General features: G+C 48.3%; 1 protein-coding gene across 1 annotated transcript; it reads left to right on the forward strand.

Moving 5' to 3' along the window:
• The first annotated feature begins 430 nt into the window (after positions 1-430).
• On the forward strand, positions 431-21,363 carry KLHDC4 (kelch domain containing 4). The gene is made up of 12 exons (XM_081920190.1): positions 431-637; positions 1,692-1,783; positions 2,538-2,616; positions 4,645-4,743; positions 6,595-6,731; positions 10,378-10,470; positions 11,595-11,754; positions 15,256-15,325; positions 15,695-15,903; positions 17,400-17,808; positions 20,163-20,294; positions 20,651-21,363. Exons 1-12 carry the CDS (start codon positions 434-436, stop codon positions 20,824-20,826), a joined length of 1,860 nt encoding a protein of 619 aa, XP_081776316.1. The 5' UTR covers positions 431-433; the 3' UTR covers positions 20,827-21,363.
• Positions 21,364-21,413: the final 50 nt, after the last annotated feature.

Below are 21,413 nucleotides of genomic sequence, written 5' to 3' on the forward strand. Positions count from 1 at the left end.
ACTATAACCACCATGACACCACTCTCGTTTCAAGCTGTATTGTCGAGGATAACCGTTCTGCTGCCAAAACGCTTTGCACAGTTTCATTTGCAAATGGAATAAGCGCATAGCTGTCAACCTTCCCTTTTTTTGCGGGAAATTCCCTTATTTCAGCGCCGTTTCCAGCTGCGTCCCGCTGCTATCCCGGATTGTTAGATATCCCGTAGACTGTCCCCGGGACACGTGAGGCTGCTGATCCCTTATTTTCAAATCTGAAAGTTGACAGCTATGAATAAGCGGCCACCGACTTGCATCAAATCAGCTCGCTTCGTCCGTTCTCCAGATCCGAAGGCCTGGCAGGGAGCCTTCCCTTCCAGCAGATGGCAATAGTCTCGTTTTTGCGGCGGATGAGAAGGATCCCGCTTGCCGCCTTTGCTCCTTCCCTCGGCAGGAAATGACCTTTGTTTGGGGTCTTGGGAAAAGGCCAGGCTGGGTCGGGGCACGTGTGTTTTGCGTGCAGAGGGAAGAGGCTGGCCAGGCGGCCTCTCCTGCTGCAAAGATGGGCAAGAAGAGCAAGAAGGAGAAGAAGGTGAAGGGGGCTGAGAAAACAGCCGCCAAGATGGAAAAGAAAGTCTCCAAGAGGGCCAAGAAGGAGCAGGTGAGCCCAAAGGGCTGCGAGGAAGCTGAGCTGCCCCTCTCCCGCCAGGGCTCCTGTGCCTTTAAGAGCTTCGCTGCAGGCAGAAGCTCAACAGGTCTGCACTTCCTGGATAAAGAAAAAAAGCCCCCTTGGCTGAATTTCTGTGCAACCTTCAGCCCCCACCCCGCTAAAAAAAAAAGGCGCATCAGCTATAGGGCGGGGTGGGGGGAAGGAATGCAATTCATACGAACGTAGGTAGCTGCTTCATACTGAGTTAGACTATTGGTCCATTGAGCACAGGGCTGGCTGGCAGCAGCTTTCCAGAGGTTTCGTTTCATTCCTTTTATTTGTGTGCCTCTTTCCCACAAAATAAAATCACGCTCAAAAAAGCGGCTTACAACCAAAAAGCAGGGATGCATTTCAAACAATTTCATAGTAACATAGCAGAACGTGGCAACAGTTTCATAACATAGCAGAACAATAACGAATATAATAACAAAACCCCGCATTCGGATACTATAAATAGAACATGGTTATTTAAATAACGTGCAGCGTCCAGTAATGGAAATAATAAAGGAGCTTCGCATTTCGTCTTAGTCCTAGAAGCACTCCTCCCAAGGTGTTGCTCAGTGTCCTTCTCTTGCAGCAGCTTAGGAGGCTTCCAAGGGCGAGGGTGGGGGGAGTAACAGGAAACACCCCTGCCGTGATGTTGGTGTTTCAGGCAGGGGTGTCTCTAGCCCTACTTGGCGGTGCTGCTGGTGATTGAACCTGGGACCTTATGCATGCAAAGCAGATGCTCTGCCACTAAGCTATAGCTCTTTTAAAAATAAAGGTTTGGGGGGCGGGCTGTGGCAATACTAGGTGAGAGAGAACAAGAAGAGAGAGAACAGTGTAATAGAATAAGCCCCCATATCATCTGAGGATGGGAAATTCCTTCTAGATCTTGTGGTTCACTCTGTGCTGGCCGATGGTTCAGTCTGTCCAACAACATATCTTGTGGTTCAGTCTGTCCAACAACATATGGAGGGCACCTGGTTGTGAAATGCTCTTGATCAGATTGTCTCTTTGTTTAAAGGAGGAACTTGAAGCTCTGATAGCGGAATTCCAGACACTGGATGCTAAGAAGACTCAAGTGGTTGAGACAAGCTGCCCCCCTCCCTCCCCAAGGTAAGAATGTGCACAGGGGTCATATTTTCCTGGAAGTGTGGGCTACAAACAACCCCTAGTAATTTTACCAGCCTTGCTGGGACCAGCATTGATTGTGCAGCATTCAGAATGACTAAATGATCCGAGGGGTTTCATCGTTTGGCTTTATTCTCTGGTATTTTTTCTAATAACTTTTTTTAAAAAAATATATGCTTGTTTTTACCTAATAGTCTTAATCTTTTGAGACTTGCTTGCAACCTTTAGATGTTGTTGAACTACAACTCCCATTACCCCTAGGCAGCAAGGTCAGAGCTCAGGGATGATGGGAGTTGTAGTCCAACAACTTCTGGGGACCCACAGGTTGAGAACCACTATGTGTTTGCTCTTGTATTTCTATCGGTTTGGTGTTTTTGCAAACTGCCTCTCAGCCTCACAAGGTTGTTGTGTGGAATAAATGAGGATGGGAAGAGCCCCTTCAGCTTCTTTGGTGGGGAAAGGTGGGATATAAATGAAATAAATGATACTCTGATTTTGAAACTAAATGTGTTGATATTTCCCCTCTTTTTATGTTAGTATGGACAACAGTAATGAACCTAAGCTGTCGTCAATATAGTGACCACTTTCATACGTCTCAGAAAGTGGCTGCTTTTGCACGTCACCATAAGTTTTTCAGGATGGAGTTATATAAAGTTCTAAAGTACTTTTGCACGGTACGCATGGAACAGCTCCCCAGTCTGTTCCCATTCTTATATCTGCCCCATTTTTCCATCTCCAGGCTCAACGCATCTCTGTCGCCACATCCTGAGAAAGATGAGCTAATCCTCTTTGGAGGTGAATATTTCAATGGCAAAAAAGTAAAGTATATCCTTTTGTCTATCCTCCTGCCCCCTTCCCTGACCCAGGGTACCTGTGGTTGCCCTCCAGGTGGTGCCAGGCTCCCAACTCCCATCAGCCCCAGGCAGCGTGGCCTAATGGGCAGGGGTGATGGGCTTTGTACTCCAGCAACATCTGGAGGGCCATGGGCTCCCCAGCCCTGCCCTAACCCCAGTTCACCCTGCTTATAAACTCTGCCTTGACTTTTTGCTTCCAGTGATTTTGCACAAAATTATTTTATTGGAATGAGGAGCTATTCAGGGTCCCAGAATAAATGGGACTGCTTGTCCATGCTGCCTGCTGTAATGACGTTCCAGCTGCCACAGGCATGGCAGGTTCCATTTAAAGGGCCAAGAGTGATTGCCTGGCCATCATCAATGTTTTAGGAGTTCATAACTCCTGGAGACAGATTTGGAGCATCTCCTTCAGCTCCTCGGCCTCTCTGCACATGAATAGCCCTCCTGCTGCTGTCCAAAAGGAGCTGGTCTCCTTTCTGTCCAAATTGAGTACATCCAGACTATGAATTTTGCAGAGACGGAGTCAGACATTTGGGTCACAGACTGATTGTGGTCTCAAATTAGCAGTATAGGAATTGAGTCATTTCCCCCAACCGCTCCCTCTTTCTGCACAAAGCATTCTTTGGGCTGGTGCAGTGGGGGAAGCAGACAGTTCCTCTGCTACTTCATCCTTCAGCCCATAATTTCTCAACATGGGGCAACAGGTTTCTTGGAGGTCCGCTCATTGTGGAGGAGCCTGCTTGGCTTTTCCACCATGTCTTCCCAAGCAACTATCCCCTTAACGCCAGGATTCCCTTCTGAGACAGGTATAAAGTTGCTAGGAGTTGCACCTTCACCCATCAGTACCTAAAAAAGGTCATGCTTTGGTAACTAGAAGTCTTTTATGAATGTAATAGATTACTGTTTAGCTCTGGGCACTGGCTAGGGTGCAGACATGTCCTTGTCCCTCTTCAAAGAGCTTGGAAAATGAAAATCCTGGTGGGAGATTTTAAAATAATGCTTTGGCATCAGTACCTCTCCCAAGACTTAAGGGATTGGGTAGGCTCTAAACCAGGCATCCCCAACCTTTGGCCCTCCAGATGCTTTGGACTACAATTCCCACCATCCCTGACCACTGCTCCTGTTAGCTAGGGATCATGGGAGTTGTAGGCCAAAACATCTGGAGGGCTGCAGGTTGGGGATGCCTGCTCTAAACTAAGAGAAGAAGCAGAGTGCACCTCTATTACTAAGTCAGGTTAAAGGTCCTTGCATTAATTTGCAAAGGCCTGAGCAACTTAGGTCCAAGGTAGCTTAGGGATCACCGGAACCCTTATCATTGAACGCTTGATCATTGAGATCATCTGCAAGGGTGGTGTTGACCATTCTATGAGTTGCCAAAACTCATTTGGCATCAATGTGAAATTGAGTCTTCAGCATCACTGGCCTGATCCTGTGGCATGCTGTTAACTGGTGAAGATTCATCGGGCCCCTTCTAGATTAAATTCACCTTTAAAGGTTTGCTGGAAAAATTTCTGTGCTAGGTTATGTGTACACATAAGAGCCTTGATTTTAAATCTTAATGTGGTTACAGTTTAAAATCATTAGCAGGATTGGAATAGCACTTGCAGCTTAATGGTGCATTTTGGATATGATGGAGATATAAAAGACTTGGATTATTATAAAACATGCAGGAGGAAATGATTAACGATAGGACCCACAAAAGTGGGGAGGCAAGTCCAGGAGATTCTTTGTAATCTTGTTTTTATGATGTATGTTGGATATTTGATTGTAAAACTTTAATTCGAAAAACCAAATAAATAAATTTATAAAAATAAATAAATGCTGATGTGTTTTTTTTAATTGTATAAATATAATTGTGGCAAATCACTTTGGGGTTTTTTATTATTAAATTGCCATATACAAGTATTTTAATAAATAAAAGGAACGTGTGTGTGTGTGTGGAGTACGCTACATATTCTAGCAAGCTTCTGCCTCCTCTTCCTCTTCCTCTAGACGTTCCTGTACAACGAGTTGTTTGTTTACAACATTCGGAAGAACAGCTGGGCTAAACTTGACATCCCCAACCCCCCTCCACGCCGCTGTGCCCATCAGGTAATAATACGCTGTGCCCCAGGAAGCAGTTCTAGGAGGTGAGGGTTCACAGTAGCAGGAGGGGTTACACAGCTGGTGCAGAGGCCTTCCTGACATCCCCCTTCACCAGCATCATACCATGTGTTGCCTCAGAGTAGCAGTATATTATTTGTTGTTTGCTTTAAGGTTTCAGGGCAGGTAATAACAATTTAAAATACAACATATGTTTAACTTTAAAATCATATAAATATATAGGCACAGAGACACAAATGCACACTAGGGGCTGCTGCGCCACACCAGGGATCCCCCTTCCCAACTCATACAACTATTATGCACAATCCCAACTCTATTTCTGAAGCCACCTCTGTCTTTGGTTCTGCAGTCCTGTTTTTATCTTCACCCCTCCGCTTCCTCCGCTTTGTCATTTTCCTCTCAGTTCCTTCTGATTCTGCTTTACTCAAACTTCTGCTGTTGTTTAAAACCACTTTCCCCATCCGTGTCTCTCCCTTCTGACTCCCGTGCCACTGCCCCTTGTGTCGGGCAACCTGTCTTCTTTTTCCCCTCCCCTATCCCATCTTGACTTCATGCAAATCCAAGATTGGGATGTGGCACTGCAGATCGTCCAATAGGGGACAGCAATGACAGCCTTATATTTTTATGTAGAGAGAGAAAGTTGCATGGTTATTTTTGCATCAGATGTGGAAATAAGCATATATGCAAGAACGGTGCTAGAGAAACCCACTGAGTTTGGTGCTGGTGCTTGAAAAAGGATGGGCTCTCTCTGTGTATGTTTGTGTGTGTGCTCTCTCTGTAAAATTCTACCTGTCATAACGACAGTGTCCAGCAGGTGGTGCTTTAACAAGCTGTAAATTTCCACAACAAGCCGTTCTCTGGAGCAGGACTCTCCAACCCGTACAGATCAACTCCTGGGATCCCACTCTTAACCTCATCCTGCAACCTGGACCTGTTTTTAAATTTGTTTTACTGGATATGCCTTTCTCCCTACCAAGCAGCAGCAGCAGCAGCAGCAGAAAATCCTTCTAGACTTCTTTGCGTGACCTACCTTTGGGTTACACGTGATCTGTTTTTAGGCCACCACTGGCCTGGAGTTGCAGTACACTTTTGCATACATACATTGCACTGTTTGGCCCAGATCAAAGCATAAAAATACTGTTTCATTCAACCCAGCAAGCCCAGCACAAGGCAACTGCAGCAGTACTAACGCCCTCCTCCCACCAACTTTTCTACCCAAAAGCTCATAGAAAAAGAAATATTCACAAGGTCTGGTGAAAGGATGACAAGGAGAGAGCCAGATGTATCTCTTGGGACAGGGAATTCCTTGGACTTCCTCTTGAGGGGCCACTCTTGGAAAAAAGTCCTGTCTGCGAAATTACTTTTGTCTTCTGCAGAGAAAGAACATCTAGATTCCTCTCCTTGTGACACTGTTATCCTTTGGTGTCCATTCTGAATTACGAAGGGATTCTGAAGGCTTTAGCCCAAATGCACTCCAGGAGTTGAGGCAATAAGACCCATCGGCCACCACTGAACTGTGAAACCTCCACAATCAGGCCATCTCTCCCCCACCCCCTTTCAGCTATTAAAGTCACAGGCTTGGCTTTGTCAGGGAAGGAATTGCTCTACCCGTTGCTAGGATTACCATTTCTGCTTGGAGCGGGTTCAGATCTGCAAACTCTGGACGACCTGTACACATAGAGCCCTGGGTTGTCCCAGCAGTAAAATGGGGGTAAGCACGACCCAGCTCGCAGTGTTGTTGGTAAGGTTTAATGAGAGAGGCTGTTCATGTGTTGCACATGTTGAAAATTACTCAAAAGTTGCCCTAACTTTTTCTATCTCTCTCTCTTCCTTTGGCAGGCTGTGGTGGTAGCTCAGGGTGGCGGACAGCTTTGGGTGTTTGGCGGGGAGTTTGCTTCACCAGACGGGGAGCAGTTTTACCACTACAAAGATCTCTGGGTCTTGCATTTGGCCAGCAAGACCTGGGAGCAAATAAAGTAAGTGAGGTGTGGCATAATGCATAAGCTGCTTGTCTCCTTGAGCAGCAGCATTGCCAGAGTCCAGTCCTGGGAAACGTCTCTTTTTTCCTTTCCCAGATGTTGCCGGACTCCCAACTCCTATCAGCTGGTTGAGGCAGATCAGAGTTGGAGTCCGACAGTGTCGGGGGGGGGGGCACAGATGTTTCCCAACCTTAGTAGAGGGGTGTGATAAGTGAGTAGGCAAAGTGAGTCTTTGCTTTCTGATCCCAACTGATTGGAAAGGTAGAGCATCTTCAAATATTGAAGAGCGTTTAGGAAATTGTGACAACATAAAGCGTGCATTTACCTGGTTAGCAAATTAGGCAATGCTGTCTTCCATATGTGATCACCTTTTCCTACCTGGAGGAAATATTTAAAACATGAAACTGCAGATTGGTGTTTATATGAGCATGCAGGAACATGGGAGGCTGCCTTGCACCAATTCAGACTGTTGGTCCCTCTAGTTCAGGGGTCGGCAACCCGCGGCTCCAGAGCCGCATGCGGCTCTTTTACACCTTTGCCGCGGCTCCGCAGATCCTCAGGGACCCTGAGCAGAAAAGCAGAAGCACCAGAAAGAGGAGGGGGATGGAGCTGGGCAGCCGAGCCGGGCAAAGCAAGGCGGCGGCGGCAGCGGAGCTCGAGAGGTGGCGGCTGCTGGGATGGAGGAGGAGCATAGGCACCGACTCCATGGGGCCTGAGGGGGCCCGAGCCCCCTCAAAAAATTTATTGGGGGGGCTCTGCCCCCCAATAATTTAAGAACATTTTTAGTTATATTCAGCGGCACCTGGCAGAGCAGCCCTCTCGGCCACGGCAGCCCGGCTCTCCCAGCTCCCGGGGGCCGCCCTCCTCCCTCGCGCACCCGCAGCGTTCCCGCTGCGGGCGGTGTACGTGCTCAACAACGGCCCCAAGGGCGGCTCGGGGGCGCGGAGCCCCGAGGCCGGCGCGCTGCAGTGCCTGGCGCGGGCTTGCGAGGCCGAGGGAGCCCAGCTCAGCACCGTCAACTTTGGCGAGCTGGACTTCGGCGAGACGGCCGTGCTGGACGCCTTCTACGACGCGGGTGAGTGAGGGCAGCTGGCGGAGAGAAAGGAGGCTGGAGGGGCAGCCCCTCCGCGCAGGGGAGGGGGCGAAAGCGAGGCGTCGGCTCCCTCAGCAACAGGCGCCCCCCAAGGCGCCACTAGTGCTTCCAGCCTGCCTGCCTGGCGGCGTGTTTTCGCTCAGCAGCTGAGGAGAAGCTGTTTCCTTGGCCGGGCGAGGGCCGCCCAAGCCAAACGCCTGCCCTGCTGCCCCGAGGGCACGCGAGGCAGCGGGGACGCTCGGCAGATCTTTGAAGACTGGAATCGCTGGTTAAAAACAAAACAAAAGCCCTTCCCCCCGAGGTGCGCCCTCTGATCTGGTTGCGCCCTTTGGCCCTTTATCCCAGGAAGGTTGTCTCGGCGCCAAGAGATCACAGCTTTCCCCCTCCTCCCGCAATACGTGTGGATTTCTAAGCAACTCTGTTCAATGCATGAGGAGAGGGCTCTCGTGCTTTTAGAAGTTGTGCCGAAAGGCGGGAGGGGTTGATTTCTGCAGGCGCCGCTTTTCTCAACTTTGCAAGAGGACTGATGCTGCACGGCTAGCGTCAGAAGCGCAGGAGCCCGGCCTTTCTCTGCGTGCTGCCACAGGCAGGGGTGCCAACTTGAAAAAAATATTGGGCGTGGGGTGGGGGGCAGGCGAGCCCTGCTCTGCATAATCAATCACGTGACACGGTGCGCGCACACTTTTTGAATGGCAATGCTCATCAATTTTTTCAGGGGGGGGGCAGCCCTTTCAAATATTTTATTGGAGGAAGGGGCGAAGTGAATTCGGCCCCTAGGAGTCGCACTGACGATCCCATGTTCCTGTATTAGGTTGTGTGTGCATGCAAATGTTTTAAAAGCTTCTATTTAAATATATTTCCAGCTGTGAAGCCTCTTGCTGTCAAAAAGGCTGTTTGCAATGAAGAGGAGGTTGGCATTCATGCTTAACGCGCTGCTTTTTCCTCGTAAACCGTTTAGGTGCAAGATAAAGTGCATCGTTGCGGTAAACGGGTAGGGAGGGAATCTAAGTATCTCCTTTCCTCACTGTTCCAAATACCGTAACACCCCCCCCTGCAGTTTAGCAGCAGTGAAGAAGGTCGGGATTTACTTTCACGTGTAACCTCATGTTGTGGGGGAAATGCATTATGTACATGCATGGAGGCAATATGTATTAATTTGTATAATGCCCTCTATGCACATGGTGCTTTGCGAAAAAAGGAATATGAGAGGTACAATACCCCTCTTTGTGATCTGAAATAGACTCAGGGAAAAGAGAGAGAATGGGGGAAGGGGGAGAATGTGTGGTTATTTACATTTGGCTTGTTTTGGGGCTCCCAGTTTTTTGTTTTTTTTGGGAAACGGGTCCAAGTGGCTCTTTTTGTCTTAAAGGTTGCAGACCCCTGCTCTAGTTCAATATTGTCCACACTGACAAGCAGTATGGCTCTCCAGGGTTTCAGGCAGGGAATCTCTCTCAGCACTACCGGGAGATGCTGCTGGGAATTGAACCTGCGTACATCAGCCTGCAAAGCAGATGCTCTACCCCTGGGCTACAGTAGAAATACCCTTCTGTACGCAGCTTCTCTATTCTGTACCACCTAGCTCAGTATCAACCACTTGGACAAACAAAGGCTTTCCAAGGTTTTGGGCAAAGTTCTTTCCCAGGTCCTCCTGCCTGAGAACTGATCAGCTGAAGATGGCAGTCTGGTGTAGTGGTTAGAGTGCCAAATTAGGACCTGGGAGACCAAGGTTCAAATCCCTAACTCTCACCAGGCATGACCTTTGGCCAGTCACTGCCTCTCAGCCTAACCTACCTTTCAGGGTTGTTGTGGGAATTAAACGAGAAGGGGGAGGACCCTGCACAGCACTGTGAGTCCCTTGGAGAGAAAAGGCAGGATATAAATAATAACCTGGGACCTTCTGCCCGTGATGCACTGGCTCTGCCACTCCTCTGCCGAAGCCCCATCTGACCCTGTGTTGTCAGTAAGACCTTCTAGGCCCCTGTTTAGCCCACCCTCTCTTTTTTGTTTCCTGCAAACTGCAGTCGAAATGCCAGAAGGAGGGAGTAGCAGAAAGTTGATTCACACACAGACACGCTGTCAGGAGAGCAGTGAAACACAGGCGGGCTGCCTCCCCCGCAGACTTTCTCATCAGCACAGATGTTGGAGCTCTTCCCGAGGAGGAGGCGGCAGAGATGGAGCTTTTGTTTCTAATAAATAAAAAAGGGCAGGGGTGGGGGTGGGAGAGAAGTAGTTTGTCAGCCAAGAGGGCAAGTGTGTTGCCTACAGAAAAACAGGCAGCTGGTGCTTGAGCCAAATAGACGTTCTTGTTCCCCCCATTGGGGTTGGGCAACTTCTGGCCCTTCTAGTGTAGTTGGGAGTCCTAACTCCCACCATCCCTGCGGCCATTGGTCCTGCTGGCTACAGGAGTTGCCGGGAGTAGGAGTCCAACAACATGTGGAGGAAGCAGAGGTATCTCAGTGCCCCCCCCAAACGGTATGAAGCAGGAACTGGCGAGGTGCAAACAGGGGGGCCTTCTCCAGTCACTGCTCAGTCTGTTCACTTGTGTTTCAGGGCTTCTGGAGGCCCTTCGGGTCGGAGCGGACACCGCATGGTGGTGTGCAAGAGGCAGCTGATCCTCTTTGGAGGGTTCCACGAAAGTGCAAGGTCGGTTGGCGCTGTGCTTTTTGTTCGCTTGCAAAGGGTTGGCTCAGGCCAAGAAGACCTTAGGCGAGGGGCTGCTCACCTGTGGCCTTCCAGATGTTGCTAGAGCTCCGTACGCATCATCCTTGAGCAATGGCTGTGCAGATGGAGTCTGACAATATATGGAGGGCTACAGCAGCTACCCCATTCCTGCCTCAGATCCATCTTGTTTATTGCGCCCTATTCTGAATGCTGCCAGTCAGTGGAGTTCCATTGATCAATGGAGTTCCATTTGTCAGCTGATCTCCAGTCATTGACTTCATTTCTTCCACTGTGTGCCATGTGTTAAACCAAGGGCTCGTGGAGAGATGGGTCTGCTCAGAACTCCCTTTCATTGGAGGTGGGGAGGAAGGTCAATTAAGGGACTAGGGACATTGTGGAGGTTTGTCATGTGATGGAATGGGTTGGAGAACGTGGCCCCCAAAAAGTGTCATCTCTTTTTCCCATAACATTAGAAAGAACTCCAACGAAACTGACTAGCTGTAAATTCAGGATGAACCAAGGGAAGTTCACCTTCATGCAATAAACTTGTGGGATTCTCTGTGTCAGCTTGCTTACACAGATGCTGAAGTGGATTGTGCTGATTGCTGGAAGACAGATTTATCAATAGCTCTTAGCCGTGGTCTTACAAGTTGCATCTAAAGCCAAGCTTGGAGTGTCTTCTGGAAGCTAGACTGGAGCATCATTTAAAAAAGAAAGAAAGAAACAGTGGAATTCAGACAGGCTCCTTTCAGGAATCTGCTTCCAGAAATGACTCCTTTTTTCTTGTCACCTACATGTCAGAGAGTGAGGATTTTGGGACATTCAGCACCAGGGACAGCAACTTTAGGAAGCAAGAGACTTCCTGACAAGTTTCGTGTTCTTATACATTTTTGTTCTACCTTCCAAAGGATAAGGTGTACATTGCAATCTCTGGGAGTGCCAGTGATGTGGGCACATGCCCCAGCTTAGTGCCCCAGCTTAGTGCTCCAAGCGACAGGGTGTCCGATAATCAATAGACACAGCCCTGCTTAGCTTCAGCAAGGTTCATGTGTCTTCAGACCATGCGCCTTATCAGTACCTCTGCCTGCTGCTTTTGTTCCAATCAGAGATTACATCTACTACAACGATGTTTATGCCTTTAACCTGGACACATTTGCCTGGACCAAGCTGACTCCCTCCGGGATTGCCCCTGCTCCAAGGTCTGGTTGCCATCTAGCTACCACTCCTGAAGGCAACATCCTTGTCTATGGAGGCTACTCCAAGCAGGTGAGTGGTGCCTTTTACACTGACTTGCTTAGTTCCTTGTTCCAGATTCTTTAGAGCGACTAAGAGTGAGTTTGCAAGGAATAGGCTAGCTTCTCTTATCTGTGTTTCGTTGGGGCTCTGGATCATTTGTAGCAATGTCCACATAACTGAAGACACACACTCTGGACTGGTTGTTTTCCAGGACAGCTCTCCCTTCATGTGGCTCAGATTTCCCACATGGCGGGGTGGGGTGGGGGGCATCACTCTGTGCCCCAGGTCATTCAGCAAACTTGTTGATCTGCCAGAGGTTTGGCCACTGAGCCTCAGTCTGGTTAATCAGACTGAACATTTGGATGGTCAAGGCTTCTTAAAGTGAAAATGTTCCCGTTCAGCTTCACATCCCCTAAGTTGGGCTCTGTTGCAGTTTGTACAGAAAATGTACGAGTTCCCTCCTCATTAGCAGCTATTGCATCTGAACAGCCAAAGGGACACCACCTTTTGAGCCTCTCCAGTCCCATCTCTTTTGCCTTCCTTTTTGCTTCATCATTCAAGGGTATGGAATGGAGGCCTTGGTATTGCCTTTCCTAGTGGATAACTAGACTGTGGCTATAGTGCTAACTCCACAATGCCTCTTCCTTTCCTGCCCAATCCCTGGGAGCTCTAGGCAGGATGTTGTTTAAGCCTCAAAAGAACCCCAGGAGGTAGGTTGGGTTGAGGGCAAGCCTTAAGGAAGTCACTGTAGCTAAACGCAGATCGGAGTGTGGCTGCTCAGCTCAGCTCTGCTGGCTTGTCGACTACATGTTAGAAATTAAGGGGAGACATAATGAAGATGTCTAATAGCATGAGCAGAAAGCTAGACTGTTGCAATCGCCCTCCCCCTTCTTTTGATCCCATTTGTCTGGAAGGAAATGGGGGCTGCTCTCCTGTGTTCATTCTTCTTTTCACTTTTATTTTCTGACTTTCTCATTAGTGTGTTCTGCCATATTAGGTTGGAACTGCTTGGATTTCCAATTGTGCAGATGCTCACCTGCTTCAGGGGTTGCCTACATGTACCTACAGAGGGCAGAGAGGGGCAAAAAGCTTGTCCGGGTGAGCAAGCACAGCAGCGGCTGACATATGTAGGTGCCTGCCCCATGTTGTGATCCTTTCTCTTTTTTCCCGCTCTTTTAGATGTGGCAGCCATTTTGTGACCTGCCACACCCCCGCAGCAGCCATTTTGTTATATGCCAGCCCTCCTCCCTGGCAGCCATTTTGTGCCTGGCACCCACAGCACTTTCTCAAAAATCCAGATTTGTCCCCTGGCTCAAAAAGGTTGGAGCTCCTGCTTGAATGCAGAAAATAGGAACTCCTTTCTTGCAAGGCACCAGTGATTTGCCCCTTTCCTGCTTTCTCCTGTTCCCACCATCTGCACCAACCTACAAACCACAAAGCATGCAAGGTGTCTTTAAATAAATACTTGGTGGTTTGTGACAAGGGTGATGTGGTTCCAAGTGGGGTAACAGTATTGTTACCTGTCTGACTTTGCTCTTCCGAGCATGGAGCTGGAAAGGCCTTGTAGTGCCTAGCTTCAAGCTGCTTGCTGGTTTTGGCCTGCCTTATATGGGCTTACGGAGCTCCCCACTTCCTCTTTGGGGGATTTGACACCTGGAGACACCCAGGTATGTTGGCAGCCTATATAGCCTTAGCAAGATCTTACAGTCTTAATGAATTTATTGCATTTACCGTATATCCCACATCTTTCAAAGAGCTCAGGTAGACGTATATGGTTCTCCCCCTCCTCATTTAATCCCCACAACAACCCTGTGAGGTAGGTTAGGCGGAGAGGGAGAGTGACTGGCTCAAGGTCACCCAGTGGGGGTTTGAACCCTGGTCTCCCAGGTCCTAGTCCAGCACTCTAACCACTGCCCCACACTGGCTCCCTTTGCAAGATGCTATGTGCAGTGGGATTGTCCTAACCAGGTCTGAGATCTCGCTGGGTGTTTTTTGCACGGGACATGGTGCAATTTGAAACATGTCTAAGAGCGCCACCCTTTGAAAATGCCAAAAGCCTTGATTCTAGTCCTTATCATTAAAAGTCATTTGTGAAGTCCATCTTTGTTTCCATGCATCCTTTTAATTCCTGCTCATTCTAGAGAGAACAACCACATTTGGGTGTGACCACGTGAGGGATACTGTGTTCAGTTCTGGTCACCTTGCCTCGAAAGGGATATTGCAGAGTTGGAAAAGGTTCAGAAAAGGGCAACCAAAATGTTCAAGGGGGTGGAGCAACTCCCCTATGCTGGAAAGGTTGCAGTGTTTGAGATTTTTCTTTTTTTAAAGATGATCTTTATTGGGGGGGTTATAGTTAAATACTATACATACACATATCATATTGCATTTTACATTTATTCTTGCTCTCAAGAGCTGACTTCCCTCCTTCCTTCTTCCGGCTTTTTTGTGTTTGAGATTTTTCAGTTTAGAGAAAAGGTGTATAAGAGATGAGATGATCATGGCATGGAGAAGGTGGATAGAGAACAGTTTCCCTCCCTCTCTCATAACACTAGAATTCATGGGCATTCACTGCGTGTTGGAAGATTTAGCGTAGATAAAAGAAAGTGCTTCTTCATGCAGCATAAACTATGGAACTCCCTCCCACAGGAGGCAGGGATGGCCATCAAATTGGAAGAGGATTAGACAAATCCATGGAGGAGAGGGCTATTGATGGCTGCTAGCCATGGTGGCTCTGCTCTGCTTCCAGAGGCAGGAATGCTGAATACCAGTTGCTGGAAAGTACAGGAGGAGAGAGAGCTTTTGTGCTCAGGGCCTTCTGAGGGTTTCTGACAGGCTGGTCGCTGTGAGAATAGGATGCTGAACTAGATGGACCTGACCAAGCAGGTGGCTCTTACGTTTCTCAGCAAGCCTGTTCCACCTTCTGCGTGATGGCAGATCAGATATTGGAAAGCCACCAGCCTGCCTTATCTTCTCTTTCTAAAGGGCTATTGTAAGCAGTGGTTCTCAACCTGTGGGTCCCCAGATGTTGTTGGACTACAACTCCCATCATCCCTGAGCTCTGGCCTTGCTAGCTGGGGTGATGGGAGTTGTAGTCCGACAACATCTGGGGACCCACAGGTTGAGAAAGACTGGATTAGAGGACAATGCACGTGAAGCACTTTCTGAACTCCTTAAAAGTCATAGAAGACGCTGTGGTTACTCTTTAGCCTGTAGCCTTGTTTGCTTTTCAGTCTTTCTGCGCCTCAGTAAACTCTGTTCCAGGCTTGCAGAGGAAAGCCTTTTGTAAAAACTTGTATATTTAGGCAAGCCCATTCAGACATATTAAGATGTATTATGTACACTTTGTATTAAAAATCTGTTGTTGTTTTTTATTTTTTTATTATATTCAGTTTTAAAATCTGTTTTAGCTATTAATTTTTAATGGAAATTTTGTAGCATTTTTATATCAACCACTTTGATTTTCCTTTATTTAATCAGTGGATAGATAGCTAGATTAAAAAAAAAACCAAACATGTCTCTTTTTTTCTACAGCGAATTAAAAAAGACGTTGACAAGGGCACTCTTCATACAGATTTGTTCCTGTTGAAGGCTGAAAGCTCAGGTAAGCAGGAGGGTTCAGGGCTGCCTGGACTCCATACATAGAAAGCTGGGCCTGGCCTGGGTTCGATTTTCAGTGTAGTGGCTTAGCTTACTTACATGAGATTTTTGGAGCCATTTGCTCTTCAGGTGGCCTTCCACAGGTGGGATGGTGGGAGAAGCAGGTGGATGGGTGACAGAGCTGCCATTTCAGAGGTATGGGGTGGACAGAGGAGTAGAGGCAGGATTTAAAGTCTTGCTTTTCATTCCAAGGTGGCACTCTGCTCACATTCTGCTGACCTTAGATTTCATGATGTTTCGCTTTGCCTGTGACTTGCAAGTGCTGTCCACCTTATAAAAAAGAAGCACTCCTTTTCTCTTTCATGTTTCCTAGACAAGTGGACCTGGGCTCGGATTAGTTCTTCAGGGGTGAAGCCGACCCCCAGGTCTGGCTTCTCGGTGGCTGTGGGTCCCAGCAACCGGTCCCTTCTCTTTGGTGGGGTCCACGATGAGGAAGAGGAGGAGGACCTTGAAGGAGACTTCTTTAACGATATTTATTTCTACGACTTGGTGAAGAACCGGTGGTTTCCTGGACAGCTAAAGGTCTGGAAAGATTCTTATTCTTAGCCATGGGGTTACTTTTGCCCAGCAGTCTTTAGCCACCAGCTCTGCCTTCATCTGCAACGTGGAGATAACCATGCTGCCCTGCCTTGCTGGGTTGTTGTTAAGAAATGCAGCAAGTGCAAAATGTCGGCAAAAGAGTGCTCTGAGCACTTCAGAGCCCTGTGCAAGTTCTGAGGGTTTCACATTTTGGTTTACAAGCCCCCTGGCATTGCAGAGGAGACAGGGATGTGTGCACAAACACCACAAAGTTGCCAAATAAAAAAAGGAAAACCGAAAAGAAAGAAAAGAACCTACATATTTTCACCTGCAGTACAATTCAATCCATGCAGACCTCTTGTAAAATAGAGAATTGAGCCTGAGTGGTGCAGGGGTTAGAATGCTGGACTAGGACCTGGGTTCAAATCCCCACTCAGCCATGAAGCTTGGGCCAATCTCTCCCTCTCAGCCTAACCTACCTCACAGGGTTGTTGTCATGATAAAAGAGAGGAAGAGAGTCATGCACGTCATCGCAAGCTTGGAGGAAACGTGGGATAAAAATGCAATTGATGAATAAAACAAAATAGATAATGATTACTTGCGGCCATCACAGTGGACTAATCTGCCCATTCAGCAAAATGCAAGTGATGCCATCCCACCTGGATTGTACCACTTCAGAAAGCAGGTTGGGAGTTGTGTGTTTGAATGTTCCCTGTGTATCATCACAAAGTCCTTAAAAAGGAAAGCTAGCATGCCAGGGGAAAGCCTCCAGCCAAGCCTACACTCCAGTGCGACCATCTTCTATCTTGTTGTTGTTGTTAAAAAATTCAATCATGCAATTCCCACCTGCATTTTAAAGTGGTAAGTGCCAGAAGGACTGTACCATTTCTGAATGGTAAAGTCCTGGCACTGTGGTGGTACAGGTCAGCTCCCTGTCAACAGAAGTGGAGAGGTGGAGGGAGAGCACACTGGATAACGAACCAATTCCTGTCAAATTTCATCAGTTTGTCAGGAAGGTGGCAGCTGTCTGTTCTGCTTTGCCTTTCAAAAGTTGTGCAGGCTTTTGCTTTTGGGCTCCAGCCTGCTTAAAGGTAAAGGTAAAGGGACCCCTGACCATTAGGTCCAGTCGTGACCAACTCTGGGGTTGCGGCGCTCATCTCGCTTTATTGGCTGAGGGAGCCGGCGTTCAGCTTCTGGGTCATGTGGCCAGCATGACTAAGCCGCTTCTGGCGAACAAGAGTAGCGCACGGAAATGCCATTTACCTTCCCGCCAGAGCGGTACCTATTTATCTACTTGCACTTTGATGTGCTTTCGAACTGCTAGGTTGGCAGGAGCAGGGACCAAGCAACGGGAACTCACCCCGTCGTGGGGATTTGAACTGCTGACCTTCTGATTGGCAAGTCCTAGGCTCTGTGGTTTAACCCACAGTGCCACCCGCGTCCCCTACCCGGCCTGCTTACATTAAAGTATTTCTCTTTCTCCCCTCCAACCACAACAGGGCCCAAAGACTGAGAAGAAGAAGCGACGTCGAGGGCCTGCGGCAAAGACTGGCTGTGAAGGTGGTGAGAGTGAGGAGCAGCTCCCTCCGGGCCCAGTGGAGATCGTCAAGGAGGTGGTGGCAGAGGATGGGACCATCATGACTATCAAGCAGGTGATTTCGGCCCCCGAGCTGGAGCTGCAGGATCCTGAGTCGGAGGATGAAGAGGATGGCACGGGTGATGAGGCCTCCGGTCAGCAGGTGGAGCCATGCCCACGCTCAAACGCCATGCTGGCAGTCAAGCACGGGGTGCTCTATGTTTACGGAGGGATGTTTGAGGTGGGCGACCGCCAGTTCACTCTGAACGACCTTTATGCTATTGACCTCCACAAGATGGAAGAATGGAAGGTCCTCGTGGAGATGGACCCAAGTAAGTTGAAGCCATTTACCATATTTTGTTTCAAGCTCTTGCAGCCAGCTTTCTGTTCTGTACTTCTGCCATTACGCTGGGCAGTTGCAACGTTTGTTGATGCTAAGAATTCAAATTCTCTTGCATTTATTCTTTAAAACGACAACAGCAACAAGTTGCTAGTCATTATGGCTGAAGCTTTCTGAAAGCCTATCGGTGCTGCCTGATGAAATCCCAAAAGCTGTTGGAGCCAGGGATCAGACACTGATGTTCTGACTCCTTGCCCTTCCGAAGTTGGCAGCAGAAGCAAAATCTACAACACTGACCAGAAGGATAAAATAACACAGTAATTGCCACCCTCTTCACAACTCTACCAATAGATGACAGTCTTTCCATCTGATCAGGTCCTCAATTGTGTTAGGACTTCGACTTAGCAATTGGAGTTAGCGGGGTCCTGCCTGCAGGTTTCCCTGGTCAGCCAGGGTGAGAACAGGATGCTGGACTACATGGAGCACAGGCCTGATCCTGCAGGCTCTTATTTACCTGTATTGCACAGAAAATATGCACGCTTTGCTCATTTGTCTGATTTAAATAGAACAGCTACCAAGGAGGCACAAACACAAACGTGCTCCGTTGCTAGGGCTTTGATTCTGTAGTATTTGTCAACTCCTTTCCACGAGAAATTCCAGTGAGCTGCAAGCTTTGCTGCTGCTGCTGCCCATCCAACATGACTTCTGAAATTTCACTAGGCACTACCCACATTGTATTTTTTTTTAACCAGCCTGTCTCTGCAAACATAAGGACTAGAAACTTAAGAGAAAGCCCTTATTCTTAAAATACTTGATTCTGTGCCAGACACTGAGCATTGACACAAAACCAGTGGGAGCATGTGGAGCATCCACAGGCGTCAGCAGACAGTCAGAACTTCAGGAAAGCCTTTTGTATAACAATCTCATCAAGTTCCTGGGCATTGGAAACTATTCCTAGAAATCTGAGGGCTGCCGTGTTTAATTTTACTACACGACTGCAGCTGACTGGGGACAAAAGCCTATTTAGGCTGGCAAATTAGACAGGTGATGGGGATGCAGCCTGCAGCAGAGGCTGTTTTTAATTCTTGGGGCTGTGAACAGCGTTGGATTTCATCAAGTGCGCGCACACAAAGTCTAATTTTGGCCTGGCTTAATCCCCGGGAAAACCTTTTTTTCCGTGCCCTTTGGCTCTAAGTTGTCTGGCCTCATTTGTGTCTGGACCTTGAAACCTTTGTCTTAATCCCACCAAAGTCGTCATGTCTGTGTGTTGACTCCTTTTTAGGCTGAGTGCCTTTGGCAACCCCCAGTTGCCCAGAGCTCCAGGCACCAGCCACAAACTCCTCTTAGTTATCCCACGGGTCTTTCCACTTCCTTTTTCCACTTACCATTGTCATAGAACCATGGAACTGTAGAGCTGGAAGGGATCCCCAAGGGTCATCTAGCCCAGCCCCCTGCAATGCAGGAATCACAGCTAATCATAGTCATTTAAATAAGGCTGCTACCTGCCTTCAGTGCCGTCTCCTAGTGGGAAGGCAGGATATGACTCCTTTATATAAAGTAAAACAAATCTCAGCCTCTGCTGCTCACAAGTCTTCCATGATACCTGGACACAGGCAGCTGTGTTGACTGATGATTATTATTTGTACCATTAATTTAATGCATTGCCTATCCTTCACCAGCAGTTCTCAGGGTGGGCAGCAACAATTAAAAATTCAGAATTAAAAACAGATTACACACAGGTTGGGCCCTGAAAGCGCACACATCCCAGCTGTCAAAAGGCTGGAATAAAGTTGTGCATCTTCAGCATTCGCTAAAAGCTGTACAGTTGCCTAGCTGATCTTTTCCCTGGATTCTAGGAGGCTTTTCAGGGGTTCAAATGGGGGTTCTCTTCCAGCCCAACATAGAGGTCCCAGGAGTGGAACCTGGGGCCTTCTCCATACAAAGCAGATGCTCTCCCCCCTCTGCTGTGGACTTGGTGCACCTGGCTGTGCTGCTTTTCAAGTGAGGTTAGGATGTTGATCCCATTTCCCTCCTGCTTGGTGGTTAATCAGCTCCCCACTCACTCTAAGCTTTGAGGAGGTGCTTCTCCCTCTCTGGGTACCTGAGCCCCTATCTGGGTTCAGTATTTTTAATGTTGAAAGTTAGAGACAATGAGTCTCAAGCTTGCCTTGGCAACTTCCTGTTTGCCCTAGACAGCCACCACTGTAAACCCAGGTATATAAAGAGTTGCTGCTGGTCACCTGATGGTGATGAAATTCTAGATAAAGTGGCCGGAGGGGAAGCTGCCGTTCCTGCTGCTAACTTTGTATTCCCTTTTATACCTGCGAATTTTAATGGCTGCGGCAGAAACCCAGGAATGGCTTGAAGATTCGGAGTCTGATGACGAGGGAGATGTGGAAGGTGCGGAGGGAGGAGACGAGGAGGACGAGGAGGAAGATGAAGAAGAGGACTCTGACGATGCTGAGGGCGAGGATGAAGGTAGTTGCGCAGAAAAGAGCTGGGGAAAAGCACCCGTGTTCTCAGATGTGCTGGAAAGGAGACAATTGAGTTTCCTGTCTCCGCTTGACTTTGCATGCCAAATGTTAGCTTTAATGTAATCTGCTTGACTTTTTGTTAAGTAGATTTGGCAACGAATTGTGCAGTTCAAGCTTCATCTGTAAGGAAGTGGAGATTCGTTGGGGATTTTAGTAGAGTTGCTATAGGGTATTACACATTCTTTGTGCAGCATCTTTTTTGTCTATGGAGTGCTACACCTGGAAGAGAGCAGGTGGTCCTCTCTGCTCTGCTCCTCATTGCACTTTCTCTCTCTCCCTCTCCCTTCCTGCCTTCTGCAGCAGAGGAAGATCACCCCGCTGTGCAGCCTGATGAAAAGTACACAGATTACCTCTCCAGGACAGAGCAATACTGGGTGAAACTGGCCCGCCAGAAGATGGGCCCTGATGCCAAAGAGAAGAAGATGGTGAAAGTGGGGCATGCAATGGCAAAGGCCTTCCATGAAGGGTCTGCCTAGCGAGGTCTTGCCTGCCCCTCAATGAACGTTGGGACAGCTGTTGTGTAAACATGCAATTCTCCATCTTCAGGGGAAACTACCACTTGGCTTTCTGCATGTTAATGAATTGGCTGTATGGGAGCAGTTTGCAGCTACAAGGATTAGAAGGCCACCTCTGGCCCTGCAAGCACTTCTCTCCCTCTCCCTCATCCGCTCCTGCTGATTTTGTGAAAGGTTGCTGCAGCTTCGGGACTGGAGGATGTTCCCTTGTGATATTGTGAACGTAACCCTGGTTGGCACAGGGGTGCCTTCCAAAGAGGGGAGGCAGGAAGAGGAGAGGAAATGGGAGAGGCTTGGGTGGGCCACTCGGAGGGAGTTTGGTGGATTAGAGGGATCAGGTGCTTAAAAGCTTGGCTATTCTTGTTGGAAGCTTTGAGTTTGATACTTCAATGTTTGAGAGTTTCAGGAGGCTCCTGTTTTCCGCTCCCATCATCAGACCAGGAACTGGGACTTAACCATTTCAGCAGGTTTTATAAATAAAGGTTCTTTTGTCTGTTAGGATGCTTTCTCCTTTTTAATGGGCAGTATTGAAGATGGGAAACTTTTTG

Source organism: Podarcis melisellensis, assembly GCF_964234715.1.
Source record: "Podarcis melisellensis genome assembly, chromosome: 8".
Lineage (NCBI taxonomy): Eukaryota > Metazoa > Chordata > Lepidosauria > Squamata > Lacertidae > Podarcis > Podarcis melisellensis.